The sequence below is a fragment of the Vanellus vanellus genome, assembly GCF_965231255.1.
Source record: "Vanellus vanellus genome assembly, chromosome: 9".
Taxonomy (NCBI): domain Eukaryota; kingdom Metazoa; phylum Chordata; class Aves; order Charadriiformes; family Charadriidae; genus Vanellus; species Vanellus vanellus.
The window spans coordinates 5,913,576-5,926,402 of NC_138914.1; the positions used below are offsets into that span (position 1 = coordinate 5,913,576).

Consider the following 12,827-nt stretch of genomic DNA (forward strand, 5'->3'; position numbering starts at 1 on the left):
GCATGTGTCACTTTTTAGACCTCAAACGATGCAAATATAAAAGCTCGCTAGCATAGAGCAATACAAAAAAAAAAAGAAAGAAAAAACAATCGCAACTGGCTACTGTAAACAGACATTGTTTTGCAGCACTGGGTTTTAATTATGATTTTTTTTTTTTAAAATTTTGGTAGGCTGCACTGGTTTCTATTATCCGTGTAACCATCACAAGTTGAGACATCAAAAACTGGCAGTGTCTCCTACACAGTGTCTTGAAAGTAAGTGCAGAAGCAGCAGTGGGTCTAAGCAAATCCTATTCCGGGGGACAGGACGGAATCGCAGGTAGAAGTGCGGGTTTATTATTTGTTTTCAGGATATCTTTATCCAGTTTTCTTTTTAACCTTCCCTCCCTTAATACACTTAATCTAATTATTTTCCATCAGACACGAGGAAGAAATTTCACTACAAATGGGTGACGATTAATATTACATTAGAAAAAAAAAATATTGCACTATTAAAACGAAAGCAGAGTTATACATTCAAGGCACATTTCAAACCGACACCCAAGCCTGACAGCCCTTCAAGAATCCCAGCTCACACATCTCAAAAGATTCTTCAATAACAGGGTTGGGTTTAAGCTTATATGTCAGGGCACAATGCAGCCCTTGTTTACCACCATATGGAGGTGCATAGGCAGAATTCTCCAAAAGTAAAGAAAGCAAAGGCTTAAAAGGAAAGAGTCAAGAGCCTCCCTTTTGACAAAAGTAGCCTATTTCGACAGCCGATTCCCTCTTTTAAAAGCATGCGGCACACATAAAATAAATACAGGTCACAAAAATTAACAAATCATCATAACTGTCTAATACATCCTGGGCTGGCTGCGGAAAAACAAGATCATTTTGGATTTATATCTCTAAGTATGGGATTTCCTGGACAGCTAATATCCACAAACAATCAAACACAGAGGACCATGAGAAAGAAGCAGCATTATTTCAAATTTGAGCTGAGAGTCGTGATTTTTAAAGGGCTGAAACAGGAACTGGAGCTGAAATCCGAAGCAAGTAAATTCCTTCACTAGGCACTGATGGACACTGTTGTGTTTCTCTTGGCCTTGGCAGAGGCTTTTAGGTCACTGGGTTTTGGATATTACAGCAGATGAAAATCTTAGAACCACAGAAACTTCAAAAATGACAACTAACTCGAATCTCACCCCCATCCTCAAAAAAAAAAAAAGGAAAAAGAAAAAACTTAATGATACTTCTCTGAAAAGAGTCGAACCTTTTTATGAGACCTGTTGCCAATATTAGTGCCACCGAATGATCTCATCTTTCATTCTGGCTAAATTCCAACACACAATTTCATTAACCCAGGTACTGCAGGTGATAAAACTCATTTTTCCCTAAAGAGACAGCTAAAAAGTACCAGTTATACATTTATGAAGTACCGGCAATCAAAATTATGGATTTTCTAAAAGGTTTTTAACTACTTTTATTGAAAGGAAAATCGCTGTCTCAGACTTTTGTGACACTATTGCTAATAATAAATTTTACCATTTAGACATCGCAGTAATATGGTAGACAGTGTCAATAAAAGTATGAAACAAAGATGATCCTCGTCTCTTAAGTAATGCTTTCTGATTACACACCGGAAATTATAATGCGAAACATAAACTAAGAGCACCTTAAGATATAAAACGCAGTAACGCAAGGCAACGCGCCTCGCTACGTAACACGCCGGGCGCAAAAATATCTCACCGCCCGCGGCGGGCGCTTGAGATGTTTTCCTGGAAGAAGCCGAATGCGAGAGGAAAAAAAAAATATATATATATATATATTTATATAGGGATGTACACACTAAAAAATTCAGGCGAGGGGGTCGGGGGTGGCTGGCTGCGTGAGGGATGCTCCTCGGGGGCCGGGCAGTCCCCGGCAGCATCCCGGGAGCACTAGAGGGCACTGTGGGATTTGGGCGGCCCCGCAGCGGTCCCCATCGCCCCCCGCCACGGCCGGGAGGGAGGTTCGGCAGGAGGGTGGTTGTGAAAGAAACCGGCAACTTCGACGTTTGAACGGCAATTCCAAATACGTGGCAGGCTGGGGGGGAAAACAAAAACCACCGCCACCAACATAAAAAAGGTAAATGAATTAAAAATGTTCTGTTTCTATCCCCCGGCGGCGGGATGGGTGTCCCGGCCGGCCGTGCGTCCCCTCGCCCAGCGATGCCGAAGAGCCGGGGAGGTTAATTGGGCCCGCCAGGAATTAAAAAAGAAAGAAAAAGAAAACAAATCTAAAAAAAAAGTCATCTATAGACTAGCCTTTCCTCTGCCCTTGCTACCTATTTGATTAAAAAGTCTGCGTTGTGCTAACTGCAGATGATTTCACTGCAGAACATTTTGACATGCAAATGATAGCAATTAATGCCTTTGAAACAATTTATGATTTCCGGCCTACTTCAACATGTATTAGCATATACCTGGTTTCTTTAATATACACTTTGTTTTTCCAAAACCACAAACATAGTTGCTGGAATTTCATGTGGAAGTGCTTAAGGGGTTGAAAGTTAACACCTTTGTGAGCTGAGCAGTCTCACAGTTGCTGCTAAACAAAAGCCTCTTTGTAGAAGCTTTCCCGAAATGTTTTCTTAACATGTTCCAAGTAGTTTTAGGCAGGCAACTAAAGTAAACAAGATGTTACCATGATAAAAACACTTGTGAAAACATTACAGAGTGCACTTAGTAGTTTCTTTCACATAAACTCCCCTTCGTTTCATCAAAGTTAAATGCACATGAAGCAGATTACTGGCATCGCTGCAATATAGGATCGCAGGATCTCTCCCGAAGTCTGTGTCCCTCTTTGAAAGAAGACAATTTGGTTTTAAAATGGTACAGCCGTGATTAAGCACATCTAAACCACAATAAATTTTTTTTTTTTTTTTTTTTTAAAGGGGAGAGGGATAAAACCATACTCAAACTTCTCCTCCGTTTTTTGCCCTGGGTGCCTCGACACCTCGCTGAACAAACCGCCCTCCCTCCAGCAGGGATTTCCTGAACGAGTTGCCGTGTCAGGGGTACGTATTTCTATCTGCAACGGTTTTGAAACACATGCAAATGAAATCAAGGGTACCGTGGATTCCGAAGGAGCATCGCCCTGCGCTACTAATTGCTCCTTTCGTGGCCGCCCGCGAGACGGGCCCCGGTTAAGAGGCGAGACCCCTGTGCGCCCTCCAGCCCTCACCGTGGCAGAGGGCCACCAGGTCAGCGCGGCGAGGCCCGACTTGGTTTTGGGGTTTTTTTGGGGAGTATTGCGGAGCAGGCGGGGCGCTCCTGCTCCATCAGGCTTAGCAGCAGCCCCTGCTGCTACCAGCCAGCTCTAGCTGAGACCGCATCACGTGATAACCGATGGCTGATAAAAAAAAAAAAAGAAAAAACAAAACCAACAACCCACCAACAATGCTAAAACTGCAACTTATTTCAAAAAGAAATAGGGAAATAAATGCGTACAATAGCCCGTGTATCTGCCGGTTCTGATAAGCATCCTCCTGTTGGCTGTGAGTGAAAGACAACTAGGATCGTTATTTGTACAGTATTTATCTTTGAAATCAAGGGCCCTGTGGTGTACCTCACCTTGGGAACAAACACTACAGAACGATCACAGAAGAGTGTCAAATCTCTGGTTTTGATTTACCAACAGTTATGATATTTCTTCCTCAGGAGGAAAAGAAATGAACCGTGTTTTAGACCTGCGAATCCTTTTTTCTCCCTTAACTGCGGAATCATTTTATTGGCGTACAGGGCTTTCATTCCACATGTAACTTCTCTTTGCTTTTTCTAACAGGCCTTTTTACCGAGGTACGTGAAATTAAGCAATGCTCAATGGATACACAGGCCGTATTTCACTCGGTAAACAAGAGCTTTTCTCTTGAGGGGACTGCCGAAAAGAGCTTCACGGATTATACAAGTAGCAGAAAGAAACTTCAAGCATCTACCTGCTATCTTTTCATTGAGCAATGAATTCTGATAAATGGCAATATAATTTAAGGACGGGCGCTCCACAGGAGACTTGGAAGGCTACGGTATCGTTTTATGAAGCAACGCTCGCTTCCTAACAGTGTCAATACGCTGCTCGGGGACATTCATTTCTGCATTCGTTCTGGGTTAAGTATCACTCCGAACAATAAGACTTTGTCTGGACACTGTAGAATTTGGATAATGAGAAAATTTACACGAGGCAATGGGCTTAAGGAAGTCACACAAAGTACTCCTGTTGAAAGGTTTCAATGGGGAAAAAGAAAAGACTGGCGATACGCGAGGGACAAAAGAACCAGAAGTGCTGGAGCTGGGTGGAGGTGGAGCCACTTCGGGTCCATCTGTTTTCAGGTTATCCCTACCTACTGACTGCCCCACGTACCTCCTCCAGCTGAACTGGTGGACTTGGTCTACTGACCGCAACATCTCCAAAATACCATAGAAAAATCAAGCTTGCCGCTACCCGTGCCACGTGACTTAAGGGCTGTATTTCCTACGCGTGGTCACGTCGAGCAGTCCGCTGCTCTGCGAGAAACCTTCCTGAAGCCGACCGACCGAATCTGGAAGAGGGGACTAGCACAAGAGACAAAGGTGGCATAATCTGACCTTACGTGACTACACACACTATTCCGATATCTAAGGCCACCACAGCACCTTCCCCCTGCATTAAGTGCAATAAAAATTAGAATTGTTTTAAAGGTCTAAATGCTATAGTACGGCATACAAATATGAATGAGCTGGAAAGTATGGAAAGATTAGCATTTATTTCACTTAAGTGAACAACAGAACGAATTAAAAAAAACGAGGCCACCCTTCATGGAAATTTATGACTAGCACCTTCTTATTTTGTAATCCTCTTGTAATGAGAACCTTCTCATCACTGTACCACCCTTACTCGTAACACAGGTTTAGGCCAGGACCAGCGTGGGTCCTACTGAGTTCAGGAGGGTTTCACCAGTGGAAGCAGAACCGTCCCGCTCTGTTCTGAGAGCAAAACCCTATCTGTGTCATCTAACGTCACCCAACATCATCCTCTGCTTGCTGTCGCCCTTCCCTCCCTCACATAAAAATCCAGGGAACTGCCCCAGGAAGAACAGATACAGCCGAACCTTTTGGGACTACTTCTACTTATCCATCCTGAAGAATCCCATGTATGTATGTATGTATGTATGTGGACTAACTTCAGGAGACCACCGCTGTAAATGGGAGCAGAATTTGTCCCTTTGTGCGTTTACACCATAATCATTGCTTGGGCCATGGCTCTTCTGCGATCTTACAACCGGAGAGCCGCAGTGCTGGAGGAAAGATCAGTGCCCAAGAACCCCGGTGCACCCAAAGCGTGTGATGTACCCGGCCGTCTACCCGGATAGAAAACTCTTTTGTGATGGGAACACCTTTAGCTCCAGCAGCTTGGAGGGGCGAGGCTGAGGGTTCAGCTGGGGAGCAGACACGCGCGAGTTGTTAGAGCTCTGCCGGTCCTTCCCCGCACGGGGACGCACGCACTACCACACACCAGTCCATAATGCGCTGTTTATGCACCGCGTAAAACTGTGTTCTTTGGCAGCAAGGAAAGGTCTGCAGCAAACTGCAGGGGCCCAATTAATATAATTATAGTTTATTTTTAGTAGCGTAGACTTTGTTCATTAGTTACTTATTTGACATAAATTAAATTTCACGTGATGTTCTGCAATTCTCTGTTCAATTATGGAGTTAATTTAAGACTAAATTCCTAAATTAAAGTGAAATCAAGGTTAAATCAAGGTTGTATTGTTTACATTATCAATACTGCAACTTTAAAATTACTTACATAAACAAACAAACAAACAAAAAAAGGCTGCGGAACTGCAAACACTCTACTTTATAGTAATACACTGAGCAAGACCATACTTTCCCCATGGGGCTAATTTGCCATCCCCCGTTAAAACGTTCTTGAGCCTGATCCAAAAGCCACTGAAGTGAAAGGGAGCTCTCTCTGTTGACTTCAGTGGGCTTTGCATCAGGCCCACGGCGAGGGACCGCACGCAAAATTTCGGGGCATGCTTTCTGTACAACGCGAGCGCCAAAAAAAAAACCAAAACCAAACCGTCCTTACTTTAGAAACGACTGGAAGTCTTCGCATACTGCTTCACAGCCTGGCCACTTGCATACGCCGTGTCCGTAGAGCGGATGGCTGTGTGAGTGCTCCTCGTGGGATAAACTGGAGGAGAGAAAGAGAAAAGAGAAAAAGTGGCGTAACTGAAGTTACCGCGCCGATTAATCTTCACAAAGGCTCTTCAGAGCAGCGAACGACGGATCCTGAAACATCCCGAACATCGCACGGAACCCACCTGACTCTGCCCATGGCTTTTCAAAACAGAATTAAATACCATTTGCAGTGCGGGACACGTGTCATTCTTACTTAGCTATCCTCCTACAGTTCATTCATTAATTAAAAGCTTTGCAAAGAATCGAAATTAACATGGACGGGGGAGAAATCATTTGACAGACCTGCTTAATAACCTGCTTGATATGTTGCTAAGAAATTCACGAACGTTGCGTATTTACATCAGGAAGAAAAGTCATCTCCATACAGCAGTGTATTCTTATAACACAACACAAGCGGACTGGAGGCTTTCCTCAGTGCTACAGAGAGAGGCAAAGCACCGGGTCGGCAGCCTTTGGCTTTCCCACCGCGTTAGTTATTTACTGGGTTGGGGGTTTTTTGTGGGTTTGGTTTTGTTTTGTTTTGTTTTTCTCTTTAACTCTTACAGGCTGTTTTCTTTGCACAAGTACAGCCCCCTTATGTCCCAGTAAAGAAGATTCAAGATGTATTTTCAAATGCAAAATTCATCACAGAAAAAGGAACCCTGTAATCAAAGGATTCCTCAGCACGAGGGGTTAGCGGGGGCTATTAACCTTGCTCAGATTTGGCAGGAACGTCACAGAGCTTTCTAACCACTGCAACCAGGGTCAAAGGAAAAAAAAAAAAAAAAAATCATGCGAGCATGAAGGGGTTAATCCTTCAGCGGGATTCCAATCAATACGTAATGATTTGGCTGCACTGATCCAAGTCATGAGACGCTTTGATCCGGGCCATGTGGCGCTCAGGGAAATGTATCTGTTGCACTAACTGATGAACCATATTCTAAAATATCTTCTTTATTCAACTTGTGCATGGAAACTTCTTCAGTAAAGGAATTATTTTTGCAACAATTTCCATAACCTTAGTTGACTTTAAAAATAAAATGTCAAAATAATACTGAAATCTCTATTTTGTGCTCACACACGCATCTATTTTTCATAGCAAATCTTTTTGCTACAGCTTGCCGGTGCTGTATTATGAACTTCAAACATACACAAAGGATATGAACACATACCAGCATCTAGGTGTGGCTTTTATGACTTATTTTATCCCAGATTACAGGTAACGTTATGGATAAACGCCTACTTTTTGCCATTTTACTTTTATACGCATGTGGAAATGGTGTTTATTCTTCTTCCGCAATATTATCTGCCCACGTATTATAGCAAAATTGTGTTCTTGTGTTATTTCTGACGCACTGGATAGCAGGATCACCGCAGAACATACCCCTGAGATGTCACCCCAAATGCAAAGAAGTTGCAAAAGAAATGCTTGCCCAAATTCTGCCGCTTCTGACTTTGGGCCCAAGGAGAATCTGAAGACAATTGAAGGTGGGTTTTTTAAAATTATTTTTAATTTTTTTTTTGAAGTTCAAAAAAGGTACAGATCTGACTGGAAAAAGTATTATGGGTTGCACATTAATCTAACTCATTACTTCATTAAAATCTTATTTTTGGCTGTTTACAAATTCAAGCATGACTATATATATGTGGAAGGTAATTTCCTAAAACCCCACTGTAGGTGAAGAGACTTACAAAGGCCTTTTCTATAAGGGAGTATTACACTGGTTTACTTAATCGTTTTTTTTTTAAATGTACGAGTGAGGGAGAAGCTCTATCAGTTAAGTTTTTAAAAGAACAAAGGGACCAACGCACACCTTGCAAGGAAACTAGAAGAATGCTACGCCACACGTTTCCTCAGCCGAGAAAGTGGGAGGATGGCTGAAGGAAGACCGTCCACCCACGCCAGACAGGCATACGGCCCTCCATACGCATCAGAAAAGAGTACTTCAGAAAAGAACGGGTTTTTCCATCCCCAAATACAGCAAAGGGTGAGGAAGTAGGCTTCGCATGTTAACACCCCACTAAAGTCCAGGAAGACTACGTATGAGAGTTACGATTCCAGTGTGTTTGACAGAACCCCCCAAAAATGTCAATGCACTGATTTACACAGCGCACGTTTACCCCTCCACCAGGATGACTGCAGAAACGCCATGTGACGCCAAGTAAGGAGTCAGTCCCCTGTGGGTTTTAAGCACTGTAAATCTCATTATAATATCAACAGGAGTCACATGGCTTAAACCCCCAGCAGGGTTTTTTAAAGTTTCTCTGTGAGAGCCTAAAGGCCACGGCCAAGTCAACGGGAAGAGCCCCACCGAGATTTGTATTTATTTTTTAAATCCAAGTGCAAATCTCTCTTCTTTCCAGGGAACTTGCACAAGACAAGACAAACTATGTAGGACACGATACCCTGGTATTGTGTCCAAAGAAAATGAGGGGATGACCAAGAGAGTATCAAACTGTAAACGATGCTCAGAATGTCAAAGCCGAGCGCTGTCAAGGAGCAGAACGATTGGTGTTGACTGTAAACGGGAACTTGAAAGGTCATTGTGCTAACAGGACGCTAAGCCTAACACAGAGCTTCCACTGCCGTTAGACAAAGCAGAGTAACTACTTCAGCTTACCAAAACCAGACGCTTGGAAAAGAAAAAGACGACGCTCTACGTCGCGGGCACCCCCGTGGGCAGCTTCTCCCACCCCGCTCGGGGGGTTTCAGCGGTGCCCTTCGGTGACCTTTTACGTGTCACTATCGGGTCACTGCTATTTCATCCATCCCACTTTTGACGATATTCTAGATTGCCACTCGTCCCCTGATGGAGGCTTAAGAAGCACCTCAAAACAAAACAAAGAGCGGGTTTGTACAGAAGCGGATGTAACGCACAAAGGGTACAGCCAGTGGAAATGAATGGAGAACTCTGTTTAACTGATCTAAGTACTCACTTTGCTTGAGCAAACAGAGGTGGAAAACGAAGATTTTAATCCAATACATAAACAAACAGCTTCGTGGGCACAATGCAAACCTATAATCTTAAATTGTTCGATGATATTTTTGCCTGCGTGCAAGCACGGTTGCTGTGATCTGGATGCATTCTTGGTCTCGCTGCCGGAGACAGACTTTTAGAAGATCTGAGCATTGGCAAGCAGAAGCGAGTTTTAGCTCTGTTTGATTTCTAATGACACATTAGAGTAGGTGTTTGTTTCTGTCACCCTCTCATTCCCAGGAACGCATATTCGTGGTTGGGTACTGGTGATGCAACACGAGTTAGTGGAAGCGATTTTATAACAACGGATAATTTTCAAAGAAGTAAAGGAATAGATGATGTAAAACTCAAGATTATATGGGCTTTTTTTACTCCTCGTAAGGTATTTGCATACTTAACACAATAGAATTATTTCCAAATAATGCAATAGTGCAGCGTTATTACATCGAAGCACAGCAAATAACCCCCTGGCAAGTAAAACGTAAGTCAGCTTATTCATGACATACGACAGAGTAACGAAATCCATGTGGGAAGCTGAAAACTGCAAAAGTGTCCACTTATTTTCCGCTGCCTCCAGCCCGGTTTCCAGTAAGGAGGGGAGGGGAGAAGGGCCGGGCGCTTCCACAGCTCCTCTGGGCTCGCGGCACAGAGCAGAGGCATTTTTACCTCCGCCTTCTTCAACCTGCGTTGCTTCGTAACCCCCAAGGGCCCGCAGAGGGTCTGGAGGCAAACTCACCACCTCCTCCGCCAGGGGTGGCTGTCGAAGGCGGTACGTGCACAGCCCCGCTCACCCAGACCACTTCAGCCACTTAACTTTTGGAATCCCATCTGCCGCGCTACAGCATCACTGAAGAACCACGCTCTGGGACACAAGAGCACAGGAGAAGACAGAGAAGCCACAGACAGCTGAGCCCCCAGGGAGAGTAAAAATGACAGTATGTCCCAAAGAGAGACGGGAACGCACTGGGTATTGGGGAAAGTTGTGACCAAAGCACTAGCGTGAAAGCTACCTGCGCGGTACAGTTTAATTCGACCCTCACTGATGGTGTGAAACGGGGTACCACGCTCATACGCGCTGGCAGAACGTCACGGGTGGACATAAAAACCAGCTAAGCAGAAGCCTCAGTAATAGTACTTCTGCCACACAGTGGACCGTATTTTAAATATTCAAGATGCTGACACACTGCATATTCCGCTCACTCCCTTCCACATCTGCTTGGGCCAACGATCTCTGCCAAAATACTGGGGGAAGTCAGCGATGTAGAGAAGCATCCTTGATTTTTTCTATTACAGTTGTGAAGCATCTGCTCACGTTCTAACGGTGCGGAGAACATGCCTGAGCCACCTGCACACTAAAAAAATCAATACCACATCTCCTGCTCTCCTCTTGGAAGGGGTTTGAGCAGAGCACCCACAGAAATTGCAGAATTGCCTTTTTTTTTTTTTTTTTTTTACCCTCCTCCAATTTCATTTTATTTTTCAGGGGCAATGGGAAAAGCCACATCTTCACCAGCTGCCGTGAAACCGGTGCTGGTGTACGGTCCGGGCAGGAGCACAGGACTCAGTCTCACCCCAGATTCACCCTCGGTCTGATGTGGATGGCACAGTCATCGAGGCAAAATGCCACAATTTTGGTCCTGCACAGGAGGAGGAGAGACACAACTGGGAACCAATACGGGTCTCCCATATTTGTGTCTGCCCGGCGAGCTCTGCAGCTCATCAAAAGGGATTGATGGAATAAAGTTCGCGAAAATGTGACAATTCTCTGAGTCAGAAACGCTTGCTGTGTTTGACTGAAAATCAAAACGGAAGCAGTAATGATTAAATCCTTGCACCAACAGTACTCCAATGCATGTTCCTGCCTTCATGACAAAATCATTTGAATGGATGTGTTTTGCAGGGAAGTTGCACTGGAGGTGGCTTAGCGCCCCTTTCCTCTCTCAACTGTGAATTTAAAAAAACCCCAATAATTAAAAATAATAATGATTTCAAAAAATAATCAAGAAAAGTATTCAGTCATATATTTAAACAGACTACTTCCAGATATTCTTGATTCGGTCTAAGCCTCAGTAACGGCCCAGAAAGCCGGGATCTGATCTGAGCAGGGTAAATGCCTCTCACCGCTGGATAAAACTTAGCAGAGGGTCGTGGGCCTTTGGGAAAGGTGACATTCGATGTGCGTGGGCAGTGGCAGCTCCTTCTAGAGCTGGCTTGCAAATTTTTGGACGCTTTTTAAAGCTGCATTTCTCCCCTCCCTCATTACTTTAGTCCACGTGCAGACCTAGGACTCGAAGAAGCTCATGTTTTACGTCAAGCCCTATTGGAAGTAGCAGGAGTGGTATATTACATTTTAAATGACTACACCAATTTAAGACAAATCAGGTTAAAACTGCAGCCCACAGGCTGAAATCCTGTCTTCTAATCGGTGTGCACTAACTTGTATGCTCGTGTAGAAAAAAAAAACCCCGCGGAGCCGCAGCACCGCTGTTGTAACGCAAGGCCAGCGATGCACCCCAAATCTCTGCCCCCCCATCCTTACGCGGATCGTGTTCTGTTCTCCAAACCCCCTGTTGCAAGGAGGGCGCTGGAGCATTTGCAGCAGGACTAAGAAGAAATCTGGTTAACATTCCTCTTCTCCTCTACCCCCATCCCCACCGCAAAGAGTGTAACCAGACTGGGTAATTATACGCATCATCTTCTGGTTTTGATCTGTGCACTGACGGTTTGGGTTATTCATCAACATTATGACCCTCCGGCACTCTACAAGTACGACGTACCTCTCCCAGTGGCGCCCCCTCTTCCAACCCTGCGGCAGAACTGCCACGGGGCCCGGACAGCCACTGCCCTACATCCCTTCCTCGGAGGAACTGAGCGTCTTTCTGGACCATTTGAAAGAAATATCCATTGCAAAAAGAAAAAAAACAAAAAACAACAAAACCCCCCAACAACACAACCCCCCCCCCCCACCAGTATCGAATCCATCACTTATCTCAGGTGGAAGTTCCATTCCTGCACTTGAATTAACGAGTTTCTCTACTATTTAAAACTCTCTTATTTTTTTTTATTTCAACCTCATGCCTAGGTACTGTAGTGAAAAGTACATCAAATATACCCAGACGCACACGATTTGAAACGCTGGATTTTAAATTCCAGCACTGCTAACTAATGAGAACAATTTTTTTCCCCTCTTCTTCTTTGTAGCATCACTTCATGTACTTACATACCATAATCACATCCTCCTAGAGCCTCTATTTTTCCAGGGTGTAGATCTTTAATTCCCTTTAATCTGTCTTCATAGCCTATTCCCTCCAACTCCTTTATCACCCTCGCCGCTCTCCTCTATATTTCCTCCAGCTCCTCTTTATCCCTCCTGCAAGAGAGTGGCCAATTGTGCATCACACTCTCAATGTGGTTTAACTGGTTCTGCATAAAGCAGAAGAGGAAAAAAAAAAAGGAGGACTCGGATGCAACACGCGTGTTTATGCCTCCCATGACTGTGCTTACCTTTTTAACTGAGACACGGCACAGAGTGTCCCACCTTAATTTCTCAACCCCCATTATGCCTCAGCCATTTCCCACACAACCGATGCTGAGCAGCTGACGTGTCACGTCAAACCGGCGGTTTGGAATTTTTATTTCCTAGCTGGGCTACTTTCTACTTATCCGTG

The 12,827-nt window shown here is 44.3% G+C and overlaps 1 protein-coding gene across 1 annotated transcript in view; it reads right to left on the minus strand.

The window, feature by feature from the left end:
* FOXP1 (forkhead box P1) overlaps positions 1-12,827 on the minus strand; it is a 399,883-nt gene that overhangs the window by 39,915 nt on the left and 347,141 nt on the right. Inside the window, exon 10 of the mRNA XM_082487999.1 lies at positions 6,090-6,194. Within this exon, the coding sequence (XP_082344125.1) occupies positions 6,090-6,194 (105 nt within the window). The remainder of the gene's footprint in view (positions 1-6,089; positions 6,195-12,827) is intronic.